Here is a 22,360-nt window from a genome sequence, read left to right on the forward strand (position 1 = left end):
ATAGCCACTACCAATTTCCACAATAGCTACTGTCAAAGTGAAGGCAGACAAAATCCAGAATAGGCCTCAGTTCACAAAAATATGAATAAAACAAGTGGGGTCAGGTCATCTGAAAAAAATATATTCTTATCCTATTATGTTTTTCAGAGATTTTTTCGTTCTTTCATAACCACCAGAAATTTAAGTCTTATCCAGCTGAACAATGCTAAAAAGTTCTACAGATAAAGACCAACATCATGGGGGAACACCCCACTGTTTTAAATGGCTTCAGAATGTATTCCACCAAAGCCACTTAACAAAGGCCTGAGAAATCAAAATCATTGTGTTATCCCCAAGCTACTTCCTCAAGGACAGCCCAAACTTAGTACACTTTCTTTTAAAAAGAAAACAAAGAAAAAAGTTCACATCTACCAGGATACAAAGTACCAAAGAAAACAAAACACCCAAATATGCTTGTTTCACATTGTGTGCTGAAGAAAGGTCCAGCCCTTCCCCAATGATCTCATGATTATTTTCCTTTTCTAGCCAATCAAAGGGTTAATCCTCAAAGCCCATTCAAACAGATTCTGACCCCTCAAATTGTTCTACACGCAGACAGTACAGAGGACTGGCTCAGCTCAATGCACTCCCTCTTGAAGGATAAAAAGGATTGAACTGCCAACAACATTTAACCACAATGTCTGGTTTGACAAGTAAGAATAATAATTTAGTAGGCAAGTTCTAACTTCAGAAAAGCAACCAGTGAATTCACAACTGTGATGATTTCAACTCTAGCAGCTTCGAGCAAAAAAACTTGCAAAATTGGAAAGTTAGTTATACATAGAGATAAAATTCAGAAAACGAAGGAAAAACCCTCACCAAGCATTAGTTTTGTCTGTGCCACACATAAGGACTAATTCTGAGTAGAAAATAACTGTACTGGTTTATTTCCAGTTGAATAATTATATCAACACAGCCTGGGTTTGAAGACTTACTCTCCAATCAGCAGGCGTGCATCAGGAATTCTCCCAGGCAAGCTGGTACTTCAAAGGAAAGATGCCTCTAGACACAAGCCCTTAATGATCCCCATTAACTCCACTGCAAAATTCCTGATTTTCTAGCACAAAGACAATCAATTTCTCAGTATCAAACAGAAAGTACATCATCTCAGATTACCCAGAGGCAACATCAGATCAGAAGGGGAAAACAGTGCCTCCAGTCTGAAACATTAAATTCATACAGGGGGAGAAAAGAGGCACATGTTTCAGCAATGCCACAGTTAATAAAGCAAGGCAAATTCCTGGAATGGAGCCAGTCAGACTGAGGGACATCTGTTTACTAAGGAGGTAGGAATTATGGCATTAAAATCACAATAGCACATGACAACAATTAATCTCAGAGAAAAATATAATTAACAGGCACTGTCCACATTGTTTTTCCACTCTTTTGAATCTGGACCTAGAAGAAGAAGTTATTTCCCAAAACAGCAGTTCAGATCCCAGGTGACATCACTCCAGAAATTCCACTGGGTTCCACTGACTGTGCAGGGTGTAGCAGAGCAGCAGCAGCAGCCTTGTCCTCCTTGCTGAGGGCCTGCTGCCTCTGCCATGGTGCACAAGCCAAACACAAGGAAAAACCAACATCCAAACCACCCAAAGCTTGTTTTAACTTGTACTAAGTATCTCTAGTTCCAACACCTCTGCTAAACATGAAGCAACATGGAGACTCTAAAACCAGCATGTATCAGAACTTATCTTATTTGGGAGGTCACTCTGTCATGGCAGCTACTGTGCTCACAATGCACAAGGCCACCAAGAGAACGCTGCCTTTGTCAAACTGACAAAATGTCACTGCAACACAAAAAAATAAAATCAAACCCACAAGTACCAGCAACCCTCTCCCCACCCCTTATTCTGTGTGCAGCTGCTGTCATGGACAACATGAAATAGTCACCAGAGCACAGTTTAAAGAACTGTTCTGCACCATACAGATCACCCATTAACTGTTATAAAATTAACAGCTTTCAGTCATGGGACAAGATGGAGAAAAATGTTGTCTTCAACAGCCTTTGCTGGTTTTCTGCTTGCATTGAGTGGAAGCACATGCCTCCTTTATTTTTTCTTTTGTTCTTAACTGGCTCACTCAGAACTTTTGAACACTTATTTAAAAAAAACCCAAAAGATAAACAGAGAATAAATCCACATCATCAATTAAAAGAAAACACTTCTCTAGGCAAAAATATGAGAAGTATTAAAATGGGTACACACTAAAAGATGGCAGGTGTCTTGCTGAGGAAAAAAATAAAATTAAAAAAACTTACCTAAGGTGATAAAACCCACGCCTGCAACCCTTGAAATGCCTGAGTGGTCCAAGCAATGGAACTGGGTGTTCATAAAGGTCAGAAGACACCATGTGCACACTCAGATGCTGTGCCCTACCAGCCATTGCAGCTTTCCCCACCCAGAGGCCCCAGTCCAGCCCCTGGGCCAGCTGTGCACACACCTCAGCCCACTTCTGTGGAAGCCACTCAGATTCCTGAAGCTGCTGAAGGCTGGAGTGCAGGTAGGAGGGTTTTCTTTGAAAATTAAGGATGAGAACTGGAAGTCTTACAGTTTCAAGTAGTACTGGAAGTCATACAAGCACCACACCATAAATAGGGTCCACAATTATAGAAAGGTAGTAACACTGAATATTCACTAAAATAAAGAATCCAGTATTTTGCTCAAGTTCATATATAATGGACCATGTTCACAGGTGATCAGTTTTTTCCATTCTTTAGAAGTACAGCTTCACAAACTCCATTAGGGAAAAAGATGATCTGGGAGCTCTTGCTTCTTATTAAGTGTTGTGTCTATTAATTCAGGGTTAGCATAAATAACTAAAATTATTAAAATGTTTGAACAGTGACATTATCATAATAGTCTCAAAATGAACTCTCCAATTTAGGAAGAAAAAATAAAATAGAAAAATAGTCAAAGCCAGTAGATTGAGTCATTACTCATCAAATGGTAGAAGCTGGGGAGCACCCAGGAAAGCTAAATCAAATTAAAATAGAAAAGGAATTTCTTTTCTAGATAGCAGTCAGTGAATTTCAGAAACTTCCTGCTACACATGACTGTGGAGGCAGACAGTATTTGTAGAGTCTTGATTCAAGAGGAATCAAACAGCTTTTACTAAAAGGGGTAGCTCATGGTCTGAACATCCCTCATTCCAGCTCTGTGCATAGATGGGGAGGGACCTTCGAGGGGAAAAGGGCAATCAATGGGGCTTGATAGACCACTAATCTGAACCAGTAAGGCATTTCCTTTGATCTTACTTGCTTTTAAAAAGCTGAACAGAAATTTCTCCTCAATATTCAGCAGAGCAGCTGAACAGAACCTGAGCAGCAACGAAAAATCACTTTTCATAGGAAGGATGCTTCCCATGAGTGGATCCTGTATGATTCATTGAAGCCTCAGCAATTTCAAATGTACAATAAATCCGTACAGAAATGTCAGTTGCACAGGGTCAGTTTAGAGCTTACAGGAACTTTAAGGCAAGACAAGCAGCATTTGCCCTTTCAGACAGTAACAACATTTGGGCAGAACACAAGAGCAAGAAACTGATGTTTGCGGAGCCTCTGCCGAGCTGAAGTGCAAAGCAGCTGGTTGTGATTCTGGTTTTTATCTTCCCCCACAGCCTCTTGGGTGTCATAGTGAGAACCACAACACATCGGTAGGAACAAAGGAACAGTTTAAAATACAAAAGAAGAACAGATTCAGCCTGACAACTTCCTGGCCGCATCTGCCAAAGCAGGGTCAGTTTGCTGGCATCAGATGCGTGAAATGGAGCCCAGTATTATTGTCAAAGAGAACCCTGGGGACATGTAGTGTCCAGAGAAGTTCTCTTCTACCATTAAAACATCTGCTAAGGATACTAAAAGCAGCATTTTGAAATAAAGTTTTACATATGGTCTTACATCTTTTTGCTTTTGTGCTATCTCTTGTTTTAAAACTAAGCTCTGCAGGTCAAACAGAGCCAAAAACATTCAGTAAGTATTTATGTTTTGTTAATTGAAAGAAATGAAAATATATTTTAGAGACAATGAAATTTTAACAGTAATGGTGGTGGGAGATTGCAGCAATCAGACCAAGTATATGCAAAAAGATAATTTCTGTACAAGATCTAAGATTGACTGATTGATTTATCAGTATAAAATCACACATGAAATTACATGAACTATTGCTAACCAGAGCTAACTATTACCATTGGGCAGAGACCCTGAGATTACGATAATCTTAGTTCTATGCAGGACTCAGCTCACTGCTCAACAGCAGTCAGAAAGCAATAGGTATGTCAGAAATCAGGAAAAGAAAAAAGAATCTTGCACTGCTGTGTAAATACATAGCTCTGTCCCACTTTGAACACACTTCTGTTTCCAGCATCCTAAAGATGTAGATCTGGAAGGCAATAAACAAGAAAAATGAAAGGTGTGGAATAGTTTCCCTAAAAGGAAACCATTAGGTTAGCCTGGCCTCTGCAGTCTGGAGAAATCATGAGAAGGCAAATATGCCAGACCTACAACACAACTAGATTGGACAGAACTGTCTAGTGTAGGAAGGTACATCAAAATGAGACCAGACAGGAATGAGAATCCAAGCAAATAAGATGTAGTTGCAGGTTCCTTCCTGCAACAGATCACTGAACTTTGTGGAAGTTGGAAAGTGCTGTTACTAAAACACACAGAAAACACACCTCTCCGTGAGCTGGAACCAGATATGAGTCAGGATAGTACAAGGTGCAAGTATTTTATGCACTCATCTTACACTCCTGCCCACACATCCCTCTTTTTGTCACAGTGTTGGGTGTACCTTTGGCTTGGACTGCTACAACTACCCAGCCTAACACAAGGCAGCCTTTGAGGAGATGTGTTCTCACAGAACACACGAGTAACTGAATAAAGTATGTCTGACAGACAGATCCGGGTGGTGCTTGCAAGTCCCACGGAGATATTAGTTACCAGTTATCTGGGAGAAAAATCTAAAGTTGTTTCTGACAGGAGTCAGGTGGAAAGAGCAATGCTTCAGATAGTTGCAGCCACATGGACCAAGAAACATGGTCTGCACTTGCATGGGAAACTGTATTTTAGGAGACTACAATTCATGGGATCTTTGAGGTAATGCTCAGTGTGGTTACTATGAGAGTAAATAGAGCCCTTGAGCACAAAAGAAGCAGCACAGAAGCTGGTAAGGACTCTACCATGGCCCTGGGGAGGTTTTTCCTGTGACTGATTGTTCCCACAGTGAAAAAAAAACACAAAAAAAACCCCAAAAAAAGAAAAAAAAATTCTTTCTTACTGAATTGAATACTCTCCCAACCCAACTTAGACACTGCCCCTTGTGAAGGGAAAGTCTCCATCCACTTTGTAGCTGCCTGTATGTTCCAGAGAGGCAGCAAAATGGATCCTTCTCCTAGTCTGAGTTAAAAGCTTTCTAGGATTGCTCATCCAAAGAGACAGCTGCCTTTAGGAACTGTAATGTAACTCTGCCACGTTCTCAATGAGCTGTGGCAGATATATCTGTATCCTCAACTGGCACTAAATGTAAAACAAAGGCATCAGTAGGATGTGAGGGATGAGTGTCAGGATGAATATGAAAGGCCCCAGAGCCTTTGAGGCAGCTAGTTATTAGATGTACACAGACCCTGATGGCTTGCAGCACAAAGCATGAAGTTTGCAAACAAAAATACAAGCTAATACTTGAAAGTGTTTAATATTTTTCTTAATCCTTTTACAGAGGTAAGAAAAGTATATCATCAATGTTTCACTATTTCAAGAATTTGTTCCATCAAATTCAACCTGAATGGTGTTTTTTCATTGCTTCATTTTCAATTATGACATCAGCTATTTATAAAAAGTTTTTTGAAGGCCAACACAAAGTACAGTTTGAGAGAAAAGATCACTGGGATGGCTGTTGAGCTATTTAAAATCCCCTAGTCAGACTGAAAGCAGCTGTTAATATTCATGGGGTTAACTACTGCTAAGCACATCAAAAGCAGGAGCAGCTGAGAGCCAGCTATGCTTTTCCTTTCCCCAAAAATGTACCAGAGCAAAAAGACACTGTGCAGGGCTGGCAGGAATGTGTAGTCTCATGGGAGATTCTGCAGATGTGCAGTGATGGCCAGGGGCTCTGAGGAAGAGGCAGCATGCCTAGTACTATGTTAAGTTGCAAGCCTCCAGTTTAGGACCAAGTCTCTGCAGACAGTTGACATCAGAACTTCTGTTTAACCATCCTTCCCTCAGGAACTTCTAGATACTGAAGCCTGGCCCCTAATTTTGTGGCCAATAGGCTTCCTTAGACTTCATGGTCTTAGAGTCCCAAAACATTTTGGCCTGGTGGACTAAATCACTCATCTGTAAGTTTGCTGATCTCTTCAAAGAGCTACAAGACATTCAAAAAGCAGAACTTCCCTTAGCAAAACTCCTCCCAGGCAGACACTAATTCTGCCTTTTATTATAGTTGCTGCTGATTTGCTCATTAGGCCTGACAGTTGTTAAGAGACTTACAATTCCCTGCATCCCTCATGGAACCATCTTCATAGGCTGGCAACAAATTTATCACCCTTTGCTGCTCAGGAACCAAGCAAGAAAAGTGAATGGGATACATTTTACTAATATTAATACAGATATTTCAACTCTGACTTGGAAGAATTTTTGGGAAAATATTATACTCACAGTAACTTATTAGCTCTTTGGTCTATTTGTACCATAGGCCTTGTTACAGCTGCTTCAAATTGAGACAAATCTTTTGCTGAGTGTTTCAACTCACACGTTTCATACACAGTGTTCCAATACCATAAGTACATACACATGCATGCATTGCCTTCCAGGGAGGGCGATTACTAATCCCCATGTTAGTAAGTCACAGAAAAGTTGAGACCTTTCAGTTAGTGACACATTTGAGAAGAGTCCAGGTACTTTTTTTCACAGCTGTCCATTAGGAGAACAGCTTTCTCAACTGGCAAAATACACTCAGAAGCTTTGACAAGAATGTACAACATACAATGAGCTATAGGACAGCCTGATATAAAACAGATTTCACAACAGTGTAATCTGTGCTTACTATAGTAACTTAATGTATATGACATAAAAGTATTTTAACAGAGTTAAAGCTTTCAACAAGCTAGGCAAGCACTTTCTAACTGTTCATGTCATTCTTATAAAGCTCTTATTGATTGTTCTTGGGAAAGGGAGATAGGCCTTCAAAAAGAAGAATTCAGAAAGTCATTTGACTGTTCTTACATACTACTTGCAACACATTTTGTGCATATAAAAGTACATTCTAAGACCCAACAGGAAGAGAGAGATAATAAATAGCTAATGAAGTAAAACTACATTGCACCACCTGAATAAGGTACAGAAGAGAGATAGATGAATTCCAACTTACTAGTTTAATGGGCTTTAAAATAGCACATATTTCTATTCAACACTATTCTCAGTCATAAGATATGTAATTTTAAGTTAAATTCATTGCATCCAACAAACCTTTAAGATGGTTCTTTAGCATTAAGTTCTGCAGAATCCTGGGCAAACAAATCACTAATTGAATCACAATCAGTTTGCTCCTGTTGTTGTTGGTTTGGAGGTTTTTTTCCAGGCACAAAGAAAGAAGTAAAAGTTAATGCCTATAAATCATAAAGCTGACCTTTCACTTCAGAAGAAAACTGAGCCAGATGTCGGGTTACAAAGAGCTGCAGTTGCTGATTCAGGTCACAGTACAGAGTATTAATGTTCCAGGAACGAATTCCTGCAAAAACAAAACAAAAAAAAAAGTAAACATAATTTCATCTACTGCAGAAACAGAAGTGGAGAAAGAGAAGTGAACAAGACACACAAGGACCAGGGATGCTCTTCTAGATGAGCATACCTAGGATCGAGGCAGCCTTCAGAAGCAGAGGGCTGCAGGATGCTTACCTTCCATAAAACAGTTATCCCTGAAGGACATGCAGTAAGCAAGTCTTCATTCAAACTGGGCTTCATGCAAGGGAAGCCAACAAACCAAGCCAAACCAAGCAAATACATTATTTTAGTTTTACATCTTCCGTGCTGTCCAGCACGGGTCACCAGCAGAGATGGGCTACTGGCTGGTTATGCTCCCAACCAGCTCAGACACTGCTCTTACAGCCTCTGCATCCTCCAAGTCACAAAAGACCCCTCCACAACTGGCTCTGCCTAATTACTACTTCAAAGCCCCTGATCCCACTGAAACCCTCTGAGTTTGCTCTTTAATCTATACAGTCTTCGCAAGCTCATGGCCTTCATATCACTGCAGGAAGCTGCGTCTGCTCCCAGAGCAAGTGACACCAAGCCACACTGGGGAAGTCACCTTCAGATCTCAGTGTCAGCAGTTGTACATTCTGAAAGACACCAAACACTACAGACCATAGGTCTTCACATCCCAGTAGGGAGGAGCCTCTCCTGGATGGCGTGACACTGCACTATGGCACCAAGAACAAAACCAGGATATCGGCACGAATCCTGCTCCAGCCTCTGCTGCCAATGCCTGCTGAAGAACAGATGTTGAAGGCCAATGCTGCAGACTTCTAAGGTTAACTGAAACAAGAATTTCAGCCCCAATATTTATTGATGGGGTCCTCACTGAGAGTTCTTCCACCATCTCCCTTGCATAAAATACAAATTTTAATTGCCTCTGATATCTGCTTTCTTTCAAGGGAACCATGTTGATTTTTCACAGAGACATCACTCCCATTTATTGCATTTCTAGTTCTCCATGTTGTGCAACAGCTTCTGCTGGCCTCTGACAGGACAGGATCCCTGAGGATACAAGCTCCAGCTTCCTACACATACCAAGACAAGAGTTAGTAATCATTGCATCACACAGAACTCAAGGCCTGTAGAATCTACAGCAGTTAAAGAAAACTTTGTGGTTAGTTTCTTTTTCTGGTGGCACCTGACATGGAAGAGTAATAGGGCTGATTTATTAGCTGACAGCCTGCACTGCAGAGTGCACAAAAACCCCTCCATTAATCCTCTGAACTTCAGGGGAAAAAAAAGAAACAAACAAACAAACAAACCAAAAACCAGAAAAACAAACAACTTACCAACACCGGATACAAACAAGTGAAACATGTAATAAAAGACAAAGAGCAAGAAGGTGAACAAAATGTTTTCCTATGCTACACTCTTAGCACAACAGTTAAAACAAATGTCCAGTATAAGAGCATCTTAGTGCAGTACTGATGAGCATTCTGACCTGGGCAGGAAAAAGGTGGCACTCTGCCTGCAGGGCAAATCCTGCTGACTATAGCTGCTGTGTCATTGTCATCGTGTCCTGCTGCAGCAGTAAGTGCTATTTGAGATACTGCTACATCCTCTAGAATAAAGAAAGAATAGATGCTCTGTCAGAGCAAGGAAAGGGAAGAGTGAAATTATCTCACTCACTATTGTACTTGCAACAATTTATTCAACATTTTTCCCCTACAGGTAATCTGAAGTTACTTATAATTTCTCCCAATTTGCCACAATTCCAATTTATCACTCCATAGCACAGGAGCCAGAGCATCGCCCTTGTTAATTAGAATCCTCTACCATAACAAGATTCCTGAACATTCAAGCTTTTTGCACATGCAAAGTCTGGCTAAGGGACCATGTGACTCATCAGTTTTCCATCTCATTCATTGTGCCCTTGCGAATGTTTTATTTCCTGATGAGGTAATTGGCTTAAAAGATTTGGCATTTCATACTTAGTCTTCCAGATACTGTTTCAAAATTGGACAAAAGTCACACAGGAACAGAAAAATAAGACCAGTACTCACTAGACAGCATTTTGAAAAAAGTGTTGTTCAAACATCCCAAGATTCACATTGTCACAGCCTACAAAGCTCTACACCTGAAAACAGGCGTCACGTCCTGTAGCTGCTACTGCATTGTCCTGAACCAAGTTACAGAAAGAAGCCCAAATAAAACACACTTTTTGCATCAGCCAGGGCAAGAGGTTTGTCCACTGGAAAAAAACAATCTCTTTGGGGTGTTGATTTTGTTGTTTGCTTGGGTGTTTTTGCACAGACAGGGACCACAGCCAACAGAACAGACACAAAACAAATCCCAACTTTTTCCTCCTTTGTATTCACTGCTCAGTAGCCTGTTCTACCCTCACATGAACCCTCTCTAGCAGTTAACACTTAAGAAACAGAAATTATCACGTGTGTACCATTTCCACATTGCTTGAAGTCCATGAATCAAGAGTACAGATGTCTGCAAATCATTATATACTGACTATTGACAGATCTCCAGTCTCTGCTGTCGTTTAAACCAGTTTCATTTTTGTTATCTACCTTCCAATCTGCAAATCTTGGTCTATTTCAAGAAGAGGTCATTCTTCCATTTTGTAGTGGGAAAAACTCCTCCAACTTGCTGGAGGTCCTACTCCATGTCAGTAAGAGAGGAAACACTGAAATCCAGGTTTGCAGCTCCCCAAACAGTTCTCTTAGTAACTTACCAATACTGCTGAAATGGTTCCCTCAAGCAAATGAAAGAAGTGTTTGCACTTGGCAGAATTTCAACAGGTTTACGGTCAGAGAAAGCCAACCATAGAACTTCCTTCTGCTGTGGCAACTACAATTTTTGTTGCAAATGGCTTTTTTTCCCCTCTACTATGGGAATTTCCAGATTATTAGCATACAGCTGCAGAATCAGAGTGAAATCCACTAGTTTACAGTCTGATCTGCCACCATTTCAAGGTTTCAGAGAACGGATATGGATGTAGGTTGGCACACCATTCAATGAAGTGCCAAGTGAAGATGATCACTCTTGTGCAGGAAGTAGGAGTAGCCCCTTCAAAGATGGTCTTTCAGAGGACAAATTGTAATAATCTAATCTAAATCCATCCCTTGGAAAAGGGAATGAAACACCCCTCTTGAAGAATCTGTTAAGTGGCCTGCCAGCAGAGATGGTAGGAAAAGATGCTAAAGTGGAAAAATTGGAAAAAACTTGACAGTTTTACACTCACCCCTTTCTAAATTTGCACTTTTCATCTGTTCCTCAGTAGTGCTGATGCTTGAGAGGAAAAGGGTCACAGAAGTATCTCTAACACAGTTTGGCCAACAGTTATGACTGCTATCCCTGGCATCATTCAAGCCCATGTGTCTTGGAAATGGAGAGCTGGGGGAAAATTGTACACAGAGACAGAAGGCTGTGACCTTATTTCTCAAAGATGTTGAAACAGGGATTCCCTTAAGTCATGATGTAGTTCTCCTTTCTCTTTTTGTTAGAAATTATCAGAAACTGCCACAAAGGAAGAACTATCATCTCACCACCTCCTTTTCCCTCACTTTTGACCAACACAGCATCTAATAAACAAAGGCTACTGGGTACCATCAAAATATGGACAGCAAAGGAGCAAAATGTTATGGCAGCCCTATCCTGCACTGTGTCACTTCCGAAGCATTCACTGTGTCCCTCTCTAAGACAGGGAGAAGCCACAGCACAGCACAGCCCTGCTCACAGCTGTCCCTGGCACTGCAGGGAACAGTCCTGCAAGATCATTCCTCCCAGAAGACAGAATTTTGGGGTAAGATGGAAACCCGAGGTAATCCACCAACCTACTAATAAAATAGAGACAGAGGGGAAAGAGAACCATGAAATGTCTTCAAACTTTAGAACATTCGAAAACAGCGTTAACTGCATGTCACTAATGCAAATCAATGAATGCTCAGGAGAGAAAAAATTCTGCACCAGTCCTGCCTGGTGGTCGGCACCGCGGCCGAGCCGCCGCCCCACGAAGGCTTCCCACGCCGCAGAGCCCGGGCCCGCACTGCGCCGGGGCCCGGAGCCCGAGCCCCGCCCGCAGGCGCAGCAGCGCCTCGGCCCTCGCCGCAGCCGCCACCCCTCCGGGCACAGCGGGAGCCGAGCCCCGTGGCGGGGCAGCGGTGCCGCAGGGCGTGGAGGGCACCGGCGGCTCCGCCTCGGCCCGGGAGGCAGCGGCGGGGTCCCAGCAGGCGCGTAGCCCCGAGGCGGTCGGGGGGCCAGAGGCCGCCCCCGCCCCTCCACTGCTCCGCACAGCTCACCGCGCCCCACCGCGCCCCGCGCCCCACCGCGCCCCGCGCCCCGCCGCGCCCCGCGCCCCGCCGCTCACCGCGCTCCAGGGCCCCGCGCCCCACCGCTCCCCACCGCGCCCCAGCACTCACCGCGCCCCACCGCTCACCGCTCCCCACCGCGCCCCGCGCCCCACCGCGCCCCGCCGCTCACCGCGCTCCAGGGCCCCGCGCCCCACCGCTCACCGCTCCCCACCGCGCCCCGCCGCTCACCGCGCTCCAGGGCCCCGCGCACCGCGCCCCACCGCTCACCGCTCCCCACCGCTCCCCACCGCGCCCCGCGCCCCGCCGCTCCCCGCTCCCCGCCGCGCCCCGCCGCTCACCGCGCTCCAGGGCCCCGCGCACCGCGCCGCGCTCCGGCTCCGTCCCGATCTCGCCAATCACGGCGAGCAGCGCGTGGCGCGGCCCGCCCGGCAGCGGCTCCCCAGCGGCGCGCCCCGCCGCCGTCTCCATGGCAACGCCGCGCCGGCTGTGCTGCAGCGCGCGCTCACTGGCGCGCCGCTCTTAAAGCGCTCTGAGCCGCTCCCTGATTGGCCGAGCTGGCACGTGGGCCTCGGATACCGCGGGAGGGGGCGTGGCCGGCGCGCAGGACCCCGCCCCTCGCACGGCCCGGGGATCCCACGCTCCGTTCGCACCGGCTCCGTCCGGCTACCGGGGCTCCTGCGCTCTGCCCGCACCCGCTCCACCCGCCCGGGGCTCCTGCGCTCTGCCCGCACCCGCTCCACCCGCCCGGGGCTCCTGCGCTCTGCCCGCACCGGCTCCGTCCGGCCGCCCGGGGCTCCTGCGCTCTGCCCGCACCCGCTCCACCCGCCCGGGGCTCCTGCGCTCTGCCCGCACCCGCTCCACCCGCCCGGGGCTCCCGCCGCCGCTGCAGCGCGGCACCTTGGTCCTTTCCGCCAGAATGGGCAGAGCGGCACAATGGCAAGCTCAGATGCTCAAAACCGTGAGTGGGGCTCGGACCTGGAAAAGAACAAGTCGAGGGCAGGGAGGAGTTTGTTTAGTTTTTAGTATGGTTTAGAATTTAGTTACTTAAATACAGAAACGGACGGAGATTTTTAAATGCCTGGTGTTGAGTTGCTGCAATACCCACAATAAATCATGGAAGCCAGCAATGCTAAAGATTCCAAGGCTTGGAGGCTTGGCAGCATCATTCACCTTCTCTTTACTCCATCACTTGGCCATGAGCAGGTCAGGATTTCATCCATTCCTGGTGGTTCTTCCTATTCAATTCAAAAAGTGTAACGGTCTCCAGGGACAAGTCCTGGGATTTCTTGCATTCCGTATATACGAGACACAAGAACAATCTGCACTTTGCCAGCCACCAGTACAAACCTCGTGTGAACTGCCCATGGCTGTGCTGACAGGCCGCGGTGCAGACAGGGGTTCGTACTGTCTGCACTGACTGGAGAGGCCCTGACTCAGGGCACAAGTCTGTGCTGCTCACAGTTCTGGCCAGCCACAGCTCCAGAGCAGTTCAAGGCAGATGGCCTTAAGCTGACACGGGAGATACAGATTAAATACGAGAATTTTTTTTCACTGTTTGGGTAGTCAGGCTTTGAAACAGGTTGCCCAGGGAAGTGGTGGAGTCACAATCCTTGGAGGTGTTCAAGAGCCGTTTGAATCTGGCACTGGGTGATGTGGTTTAGTGGCTTAGGGGTGACAGTGGGAGTGCTGGGTGGATAGTTGGGCTGGATGAATTTGAAGGTCTTTTCCAACCTTGATGGTGCTCTGATTCTACACAAAAGCTAAAGTATGAGACTTCTGCATGCTGAACAAGGGGAGAGCCACCAGAAGTTGTTTCCAATAAAAGAAACCATGTTTTTTCTGACAGGAAAGCCAGCTATTGTAAAACGAGTCAAGTCAGCAATAACGTGCAGTGTCAAGTTCTGCTCCTCCAGTCCACAACATTTCCAGAGGTCAGCTACAGTTTAGGAACTTGATGGGCAGGTAAGTCAGCATCCTGCCCTGTTTTGCTCCCTCATACACACCAAGCTTGCAGGGATGGCATACTTGAAACCTCAGAAGGTTCTGACAGTTGGCATTTTGGCAAGCATATGCAGACCTATGGTGTCACTGGACTCCAACAGAAGATAATTGGGAAATAAGACAACCACAGAAGGGGAGAAAAATACAGAATATTTACCTCTAGAGGCTACAGCTGTTGTTACTAGCTTAGGGAGTTTTCTCAGACTGAGATCTTAAAAGATACTCTAGTTCTCAACAGATAAATTAGGTGATGATACAATAGGTTTTTTCACATTAAATTGTGGTGACACCACTGGCTATGATCTTTATGAAATAAATCTTGTAAACAGAGAAAATTAATGTATAAAAAGGGTTTAATTTATTTCTCTGTATTGTAACCTGCATAGCAGCAAAAATTTAATTTGTCTCAGGGGATTGCACTGATGAGAGAAACATGTGAATAAAGCAATAGACCTGCAAATAAACACCAGCATATACTAAATTCTATTGTGAAAGCAAAATTGTAGATCATGGCAGGAAAACATGTCAACAAAATATGAAGATGAGAGATTTTCAGTTATTTTCATACCAGCTAGTAAGGTACCTTCTGTTTTCAGGTCATTCAGTCTTAATAGTTGCTGCTTATTTTTGACATGGTAGCTTTCCAAAGCTGCAGCTTTTCACTGCAGTGCAGAGATGCTCCTCCAGCTGGCTTTGCTCCAAGGAGAAATGAAGCAGGAGACATGCAAATTGGAGTGAAAGCTTAAAAGGAACATCCAAACACAGGGGCTAGAATCTCTGGGTAAGACTTTACAATTAAAACACAAGTTGTGGTGACGGGATCCAATTACATTCTTCTACTCTACCATCAAGCCACAGAATGATGGCATTTCTGTTGCTTTCTGATGTGGATCAGAGCCTTCAATGGTCACAGTGGAACTGTGGTAGACCAGGCTTGAATCCTAGTGCGTGTGCACTGCATCACTGCATAAGGCAGGGAAATGAGGGATTTTCTGCCTAATAAGTTCCTCCTTTTCCCTGTAAATTCACACTCTGGAACCATATAATAGACCTGCAGAGCAATTGTGGTGTAAGCTTCTGGTTTCATGCACTGCAGCAGTAGCTGGCCACCCCCATGAAATACCAAAGCCGACTGGGCTGATTGCACATACTGGAGGTCCTGACAAACACCACAGAAGAGTGGCAAAAGCAGACTAAAGGATTACCCCAAACAATGAAGGATGACGAATAACAGATAAATGACCTTTATAAAAATTGATTTAGAAAGCAGGATTAAAATAACGTAAAAAGGATTTTCATAGTATCATGGGAAGATCAATCTACACAATTTCAATTTCTCAGTCCTTTAGCCTGGGACAATGACTTCCTGTCCTCCACCACTAAAAGGGTCCATATGAATCCAAGTACTAATTCATACTTACATGGCAATCCTTTGAAGCCAAGGTAATTTTTAATCTATTAAATATTAAATACAAAGTGGTCAGAATTCTTACCTCCTCGTTTCATCTTTCCTCATAACTAAAACCAGTCAAAATAATAAAGCTGAAATGGGCAGGCAAAGCACAAGAAATGACCACAAGTGCAATATAAGTGGGTTTTTTTGCAGACTAAGTGTGGGTTGCCAGCAGCCTTACTGAGCAGTTCAAAGAAACAACAATGCTACACTTTCCACCATAACTGTGCATATGTCTTGCATAATTTCCCCTGTTCAGTAAAGCCATGCATTTGGCATTCAGGAATTTGAGCCCTTGGACTGAGCTCTCAATTTTGTCCTACACAGGTTCATGCAAAGTACCAAAATGCAGAAAAACTGGAAGGAGATCCCAGAGATAATCTAGTCCAACTTCCTATTTCAGATTAAGATCAACTCTACCCATTTGTTACTACTTTTAAAAGAAGTCTTAAATGTTAGAGATGGCATAATTTTTATAACTTCTTTAGCTTTACTTTTTAATATTTTTGATTATTTCTGTTTTGTCTTAATTTAAATCTACTTGCAGTTCACAAAAACAAATTCACAGTTGTCCTCTAATCTGTGAGTATGAGAAACAAATTATTTGCTTTCTTCTGACGACTGTTATGATAGCCAAATCCTTTGCCATCTTCTCAGTAGATGCAGGGGCTGAAGTTTGGCCATGCCAGTGCAGAGCACAGGAAGTATTTCATGCATTTAATATATGCACACTACACACAAGTATAATGTTTGCACCTTTTCCTGCAGCAGCACCACAACACTGACTCAGCTGGTCAGGCACTATGACCACCATTGTTCTGGTTTACAGAAATGTCCATCAGCCCCGTCCTGAATTTCTGCAGTCAGTTATTTCCTTTTGTCTTGTTCTTACCTGCACTGTACTTTGTCCATTTTTCAGACCACTAAAAAACTACTTTCTTCTACTACTTGTAGTCCCCCTCAGTTTCAGATTGTTTGTGGATTAATAAGTGTACTCCTTATTTTGTGACCAAGGTGATTAAAGTAGACAGTGAGCTGACCGGGAAAAGCACATTGATGTTTGAACCCCCTCTCAAATGTATTTGTTTTGACACATTACTGGTGATTATTACTTTCTGAGGATGGATATTGAACAGGGTTTTTTAATCTTACTGAAATGTCATCACAGATATGCTTCCCTAGTTTGTTTATGAGAATCCCATTTAGATACTGCCTAAAGTCTTACTATGTTAAAATTGTTATTCTGCCCCTTCTGTCCTGTTGCTCTGACCTAAGACATCAGATTGCTGTTATGCACCTTGTCTTTACAGCTCCATGTTGGCTGTTAACTACTCTCCTTCTTATCTCCTAAATACAGCTAGTAATTTGCCTGAGGATTTGTTACCAAAGTTTTCAAGAAATTGAAGGGAATTTTGAGAGACAGTGATTGGCATATTTGCCACTTCTAGATTTCAGATACCTCAGTATCCTCTGTGAGCTTTTAACACTTCTAAGACAACACTTCAATAATACAGCTCAGTATGTGCCAAAGGAGCGTCTTCTGGGAGCTTAACCACTCACTAAAGCACCCTCCTGTGTAGTAACTGTAAATATTTTAGCCTGTTTAATGTTCTTAACATGCATGTGCAAACTTGAATTTCCCATTACACACAATCTGTAACACAAACTCATATTTACAGTGTCTCACTATGTGCAACTTTTTGTCTATAACATTGCATAAGTTTTTTCTAGGCCAGGCACCACTTTTTCAGACTCCTGTGGTTTTGTTCTACAACAGGTTTTTAAATACATAGAATTCTCATACATGAAATACAGAGATGCAGAAATATAAAAGAGAACTTGCGAGAGGATTTAAATTAGTCTGTTTGTTGGATATTATTAATAGTGGTTATTGTATTTTAGTGTCTTAAATCTTACTAAATATTCAATGAGTTAGTTTCTTAAAAGAAATAGTTAAGATCACTTCCAAAGGGGGGAATTTTTGCAAATGATGTAACTTTCCTAAAATTTAATTACTGGTAGCAATTAGGTAGGTTCCTTTTTTATCTTGCAGACTCTTGTCAGTTTGATCTTTGAATCACAAACCTTGAAGTTTCTCTCGACTAGCTCTGTTAAGCTTTAATAAAAAAAAAGCTTGAGTGTGTTGAAGGTTAGACATCTCTGGGATCTTAAATTTATGGTCCTTCAAAGACATGTTGGAGTAACCAGAAGATATAGAGAGGATTGACAAAGACATTATAGCCTCAGAGTTGGGGACTCTCTTGACTAAGGAGCAATAATGATAAGAGGAACAAAGACTGCGGACCGAATTAGCCAATAAAGGATAGAATATTAATTAAATGAAGAGAGAAAATCGTGTAACTTAAAACCAATGCATATTAATTTGTTTGCTAAAATATATAAATATGTGAAAACTCTTGAAAGGGAATGATTTGCTACATATCTGGCCAGAATAAAGTAATGCCTGGCTCACTGAACAGTCACAAGGGACAACTGGAGGGTCTCACTTCTTCCCAACGATTTTTGGTAACGTATTCAAACTCCTTATGTTTTAGGCAAGAAGTTGAATGCTGCAAGGCTTCTTCGATAACCGTTTAATAATATAAACACAGGGAAATTAATAAATATTTCACTCTCCCGTGATATCCAGAAAAGGACGTACCAGGTGGTGGCTGTCAAGGATAAGCGCTGCTCGGACCGTGCCGGTTGCCGAGCACAGAGCTGTTTTATACTTTTAATGAAGAGTGGGTGTGAAGGGCACCGTGCTGAAGCCCCGCGCCCGGAGCCTGCCCCGGCCCGAGCCTCCCCCTGCCCCGGCCCCGGCCCAAGCCTGTCCCGGCCTCCGCCCCGGCCCGAGCCTCCCCCTGCCCCGGCCCCGGCCCAAGCCTGTCCCGGCCTCCGCCCCAGCCCGAGCGACCCCCTCCCCCTGCCCCGGCCCCAGCCCGAGCGACCCCCTCCCCCTGCCCCGGCCCCGGCCCCAGCCCGAGCGACCCCCTCCCCGGTCCGGGCCCAGCCCGAGCCTGCCCCGAGTCTCCCCCGGCCCCGGCCCCGGCCCCGGGCCCGGCCCGCCGCGTGCGCCAGGAGGGCCGTCGCGGCCTTCACCCTCGCGCGAGTCTCTGCTCGGGCCGGACTGAGGACACGGAGACTCTTTGTCTCTCCTGAGCGCTCGTGGAGAGCCCAAGCAGGCGAATCCGCTATTCCCACTCCGCGGCCGCGGCCGATCCCAATCCCCGCCGCGCATCTCCCCGGCAACGGCGCGGGGTGGGCGGGTGAGCGCGCGCGCCAATTGGCGCACGGCAAGATGGCGGCGGCGGGAAGCGCGGCGTAGGGTTGGGCCGGGCCGGGCCGGGCCGGGCCGGGCAGTGCTGGGCTGGGCTGGGCTGGGCTGGGCTGGGCTGGGCTCGGCTCGGCTCGGCTCGGCTCGGCTCGGCTCGGCCCGGCCGCCGGCGGCGCTCTGCATGGACGGCGGCAGCAGCACCAGCAGCCCGCTGGACTCCGGCTTTTCGCAGCAAGACACGCCCCGCCTCATCGTGGAGGACTCGCAGCCCCAGGGCGCGGGCGCGGGCGCGGAGCAGGTCTGGCTCGGCGAGCTGGCCCGCAGGCTGCCGGCCCGCCGGAGCCCGAGCCCCGTGCTGGTGAGTGCCCGGCGCGGCGGCCGCACCGCCCGGCCCGGCCCGGCCCGGCTCTGACGCGGCCCTTGCCTCTGCTTTGCAGGAGATCGTGTGCGGTTCCATCGGCGGCGGGGCGGCCCGGAAGGTACCCGCAGGTAAGGGCGGGGCCCGGGGGCCGCCGTGGGCCCGGGAGCCGCGCTGAGCGCCTGACCACGCTGTTCTTGCAGAGCCCATGGAGGGCCCGGCCCGGCCCGGCGCCGGCGGCACGCGGGGCTCCGGCGCGGAGGAGACTCCATCGCCGGGCCGGGAGAGCAGGTACGTTGGCCGGGCCTGGGAGCTGCCGGCCCGATGCTCTCGGCCGCCGCCTCCGGGGCCTCTCCCGAGGACAGGCCGAAGGGGTGGTCTCGGTGCAGCGGGGCCGAGCCCGCGCCGGGCCGTGCGGTGCGGAAGGCGGGGAGCGCCCGGTCGGTGCCGAGCGAGCCCTGGGAACACGGGGCGCGGGAGGGCGGCCTCAGGAGCCCCTGCGCGGCGTGAGCGAGGCTCTCTGTTGCAGTGCCCTTGGAGAGGCCGGGGAGCGAGGCGAAGGTGATGTTGACGACTGTGCTGCTTCTCCCTGTGCAGAAGGTAACTTCTCCATTTCAGGTCTGTTCTTGGGGCTTTGAATCAGATCCACTATCTGTGCAGTTTTTTAGTTGAGCTGCCTGACTTGTCTCAGCAGTTGTGCCCGTAATAGCGGGTCAGGAATTGGCATCTTTTTCTGGAAGCTGATTTTTATGCTTTGTTGTTTGAAAAAAAAAGGATTGATTTTATATCAGTATTAACGTGGATCTTGGAGACTGGAAATGGTTTAAAAGAGGCAGGGATGCATCACGACCATTAGGAAATGCAGCCTTTTTATGAACTGTCGTAATGGTTGGTGTCATCAGAGGATTTCCAGACACAGGCTGGAAGATTATTTTCTCATCGTGGAATGAAAACCTGTTGCAATACCTAATGGCATAACAAAAGATCTTGCTGATTAATACCAATTTCTGAGTCATTGGCCACTGTCCCTGTTCTGTGACTGTATTTTAATTAGCACAGCTGAGGTCAGATTCTGTTTGTTTATTCAGAGTTTTAGCAATACCTAAATACTTTGTATGTTAGAAGGTATATCTTTTGCCTTTGTAAATGTGATAGGTGGCTCTTGAATACAGTGCAGTTTTTGCATATATGTTTGTAATGGATGTTTGATGTTAGATATAGGCACATCACAGCTGCAGTTTGGAGTTCTAGAGCTCTCACAGAGCCAGGACTTTGAGAGTAACTTCATGCCTAGTGAAGGAGATGCTCTGCATCAGCTTCACCCTGGAGCTGCTGTCCTTTCTTCCAGACTTGTGGAGAATGAGTCTAAAGATGGTAAGTGGAAATGATCATAGATGTCCTTTTGCAGCTCTGTAGGTTCTATCTGGTCTCTTTAAATTATAAATGTTATGTTTCTTTCACAGGAAATACAGTATTAGTAGTTTTCAAAAATGAGTTCATGGCTCACTGGTAGTTGCAAAGAATTTTGCCTTCTCTTTCCTAGCTCATTTGTTTTCTTGTAGCTGTGCAAGTGTTATCATAGATTCTTGCAACCCTCCTTTCCAGTTTGTTTCCAGAACATTAAGACAATCAAATATTGAATTATTTCCCGAGTAAGAACCTCATCCTGTCTTGGGTTTTTTTCCCTTCATATAAAGCTTGCCTTGGTGCTTGTGTAAATGACAGATCTGCACTTTCTTATTTGTTTATTAATCCAGGTGACCTAAACAGTTTGGTTTGGGTGTTTTTTTTATATTTCTCTTTGTAGAACTGCATGGGCACAGCACAGAAAGTGTCTTCAGCACAGAAGCCAGGGAAAGCCAGGCAGGGAAGTCTGAAAGGTAAAACAGTTTGTCTTGTTTGTGGGTGTCTTATGGGCATTCTGGAAGCTGATTTGTGTCTTTTTTTTTGTACTAGATTTTTGGAAATAGGAGAGGGTTCAAGGCAAAAGAGAAAGGTGAAAGGAAAGATGAAGTACTGCTGAGACCTTTTTGCAGCAGTGCTGACTAAGGAGTGCTCTCAGCATTCCTAGCTGAGAAAAGAGGTGATGTCAACCTCCTACACACAAAAATATCAATAGATTTGTTTGTAAGGGAGAGTGCATTGCTTCATAAAACGTACTAATAATTTTCTTAAAGTTGTATGACTGGAATATACTAGAAGCAATAATTCATTTTAAGTCACAGAAGATATCTTGAAATAATCACTGTATTGTGGGCTTTTGCTGCACAGGAGAAATTTGGAGGCTAAGTGGTTCTTAGTCCAGTATGACTTTTGAGTATTTACTATTGTAATTATAGTTCCAATTATTTTTAAGTCTGAAACATCAGTTTGTTGAATACTCCATCTGGCATAAAATTTATATGATACTTAGCTTATCTTGTATTACCATACTCTGCTCCAAAATAACATTAAAAAGAAGGTGAAAAGAAATTCCTAGAATCCACATTGAAGTCAGTAGAACGATTTGCCTTCCATTTAGGCATCTCTTAGATTGGTAGAAAACTTAAAAAACAATTCTGAAAGTGTAACTCATCAAAGATGAAAGCATTATTTTGTCAGGAGAGGTCAGTCTTCCTTCTTCTCTCCTTTCTCTTATCTATGTTATACACGAGTGAATACCTTTCATTGGTTTGGATAAATTTTCTTTACAATGTTAGTAGTCTTATTACTTTAATTTTTCAGGTCAATGACTATGTCTTGCTTTCTAGAACTCTGCAGGAAGCAGAGGAGCATACCAGGAAGAAAACGTCTGTCCCCACTAGTGACCCCACTAAAGCTGAGAAATCCCTTGATTCTGTTCTTGGGGAGTCAGATATCTTGTCAACCCAGGAAGAGATGTTTCCTGAGAATCATGCAACAGGTAACAGGAGACAAGCAGAGCCAAAATGTCCATCCCAGAGATAGTTATAAGCATCATACCTGCTTGATACTTACAGACGTCTAGTGTTGAAGGTGTAGAGTGCTTTAAGTATTTTTCTTGTAATTTCTGCTGAAATTATGAACACTTTGGAAATGAAAGGCCACAGCCTCTTTCACCATGCTATGAAGCAGTGTCTAAATGTCACTTCCTTTTAGCATAGTTACATTGTCCTGTTAAAGACATTGAATTTCCTTTCTTTCTGTGCCCCTTGAAGAACAAAACCCATACCTGCCTTTTACTCTCCTCCGAAAGGGG

The 22,360-nt window shown here is 45.1% G+C and overlaps 2 protein-coding genes across 6 annotated transcripts in view; one reads left to right on the plus strand and one right to left on the minus strand.

Annotated features, from left to right (window-relative positions):
• MAP1A (microtubule associated protein 1A) overlaps window positions 1-12,529 on the minus strand; it is a 50,155-nt gene extending 37,626 nt beyond the window's left edge. The window contains exons 1-2 of one of the 3 annotated variants that reach the window (XM_071568084.1): window positions 12,393-12,529; window positions 7,662-7,763 (exon numbers count right to left, since the gene is read on the minus strand). In XM_071568084.1, the coding sequence (XP_071424185.1) occupies window positions 7,662-7,763; window positions 12,393-12,522 (232 nt within the window). In that variant the 5' untranslated portion in view covers window positions 12,523-12,529. Of the gene's footprint in view, window positions 1-7,661; window positions 7,764-12,110; window positions 12,123-12,282; window positions 12,305-12,392 lie in introns of those variants that run through there. The other 2 variants (XM_071568085.1, XM_071568087.1) reach the window with 2 other exon arrangements.
• A 1,462-nt stretch (window positions 12,530-13,991) lies between these two features.
• The window catches only part of TP53BP1 (tumor protein p53 binding protein 1), a 31,674-nt gene continuing 23,305 nt past the window's right edge, over window positions 13,992-22,360 (plus strand). The window contains exons 1-7 of one of the 3 annotated variants that reach the window (XM_071568941.1): window positions 13,992-14,016; window positions 19,223-19,274; window positions 19,347-19,434; window positions 19,673-19,743; window positions 20,359-20,517; window positions 20,951-21,023; window positions 21,894-22,045. In XM_071568941.1, the coding sequence (XP_071425042.1) occupies window positions 19,352-19,434; window positions 19,673-19,743; window positions 20,359-20,517; window positions 20,951-21,023; window positions 21,894-22,045 (538 nt within the window). In that variant the 5' untranslated portion in view covers window positions 13,992-14,016; window positions 19,223-19,274; window positions 19,347-19,351. Of the gene's footprint in view, window positions 14,017-18,799; window positions 19,144-19,222; window positions 19,275-19,346; window positions 19,435-19,672; window positions 19,744-20,358; window positions 20,518-20,950; window positions 21,024-21,893; window positions 22,046-22,360 lie in introns of those variants that run through there. The other 2 variants (XM_071568939.1, XM_071568940.1) reach the window with 2 other exon arrangements.

This window comes from Pithys albifrons, chromosome 13, assembly GCF_047495875.1.
Source record: "Pithys albifrons albifrons isolate INPA30051 chromosome 13, PitAlb_v1, whole genome shotgun sequence".
Lineage (NCBI taxonomy): Eukaryota > Metazoa > Chordata > Aves > Passeriformes > Thamnophilidae > Pithys > Pithys albifrons.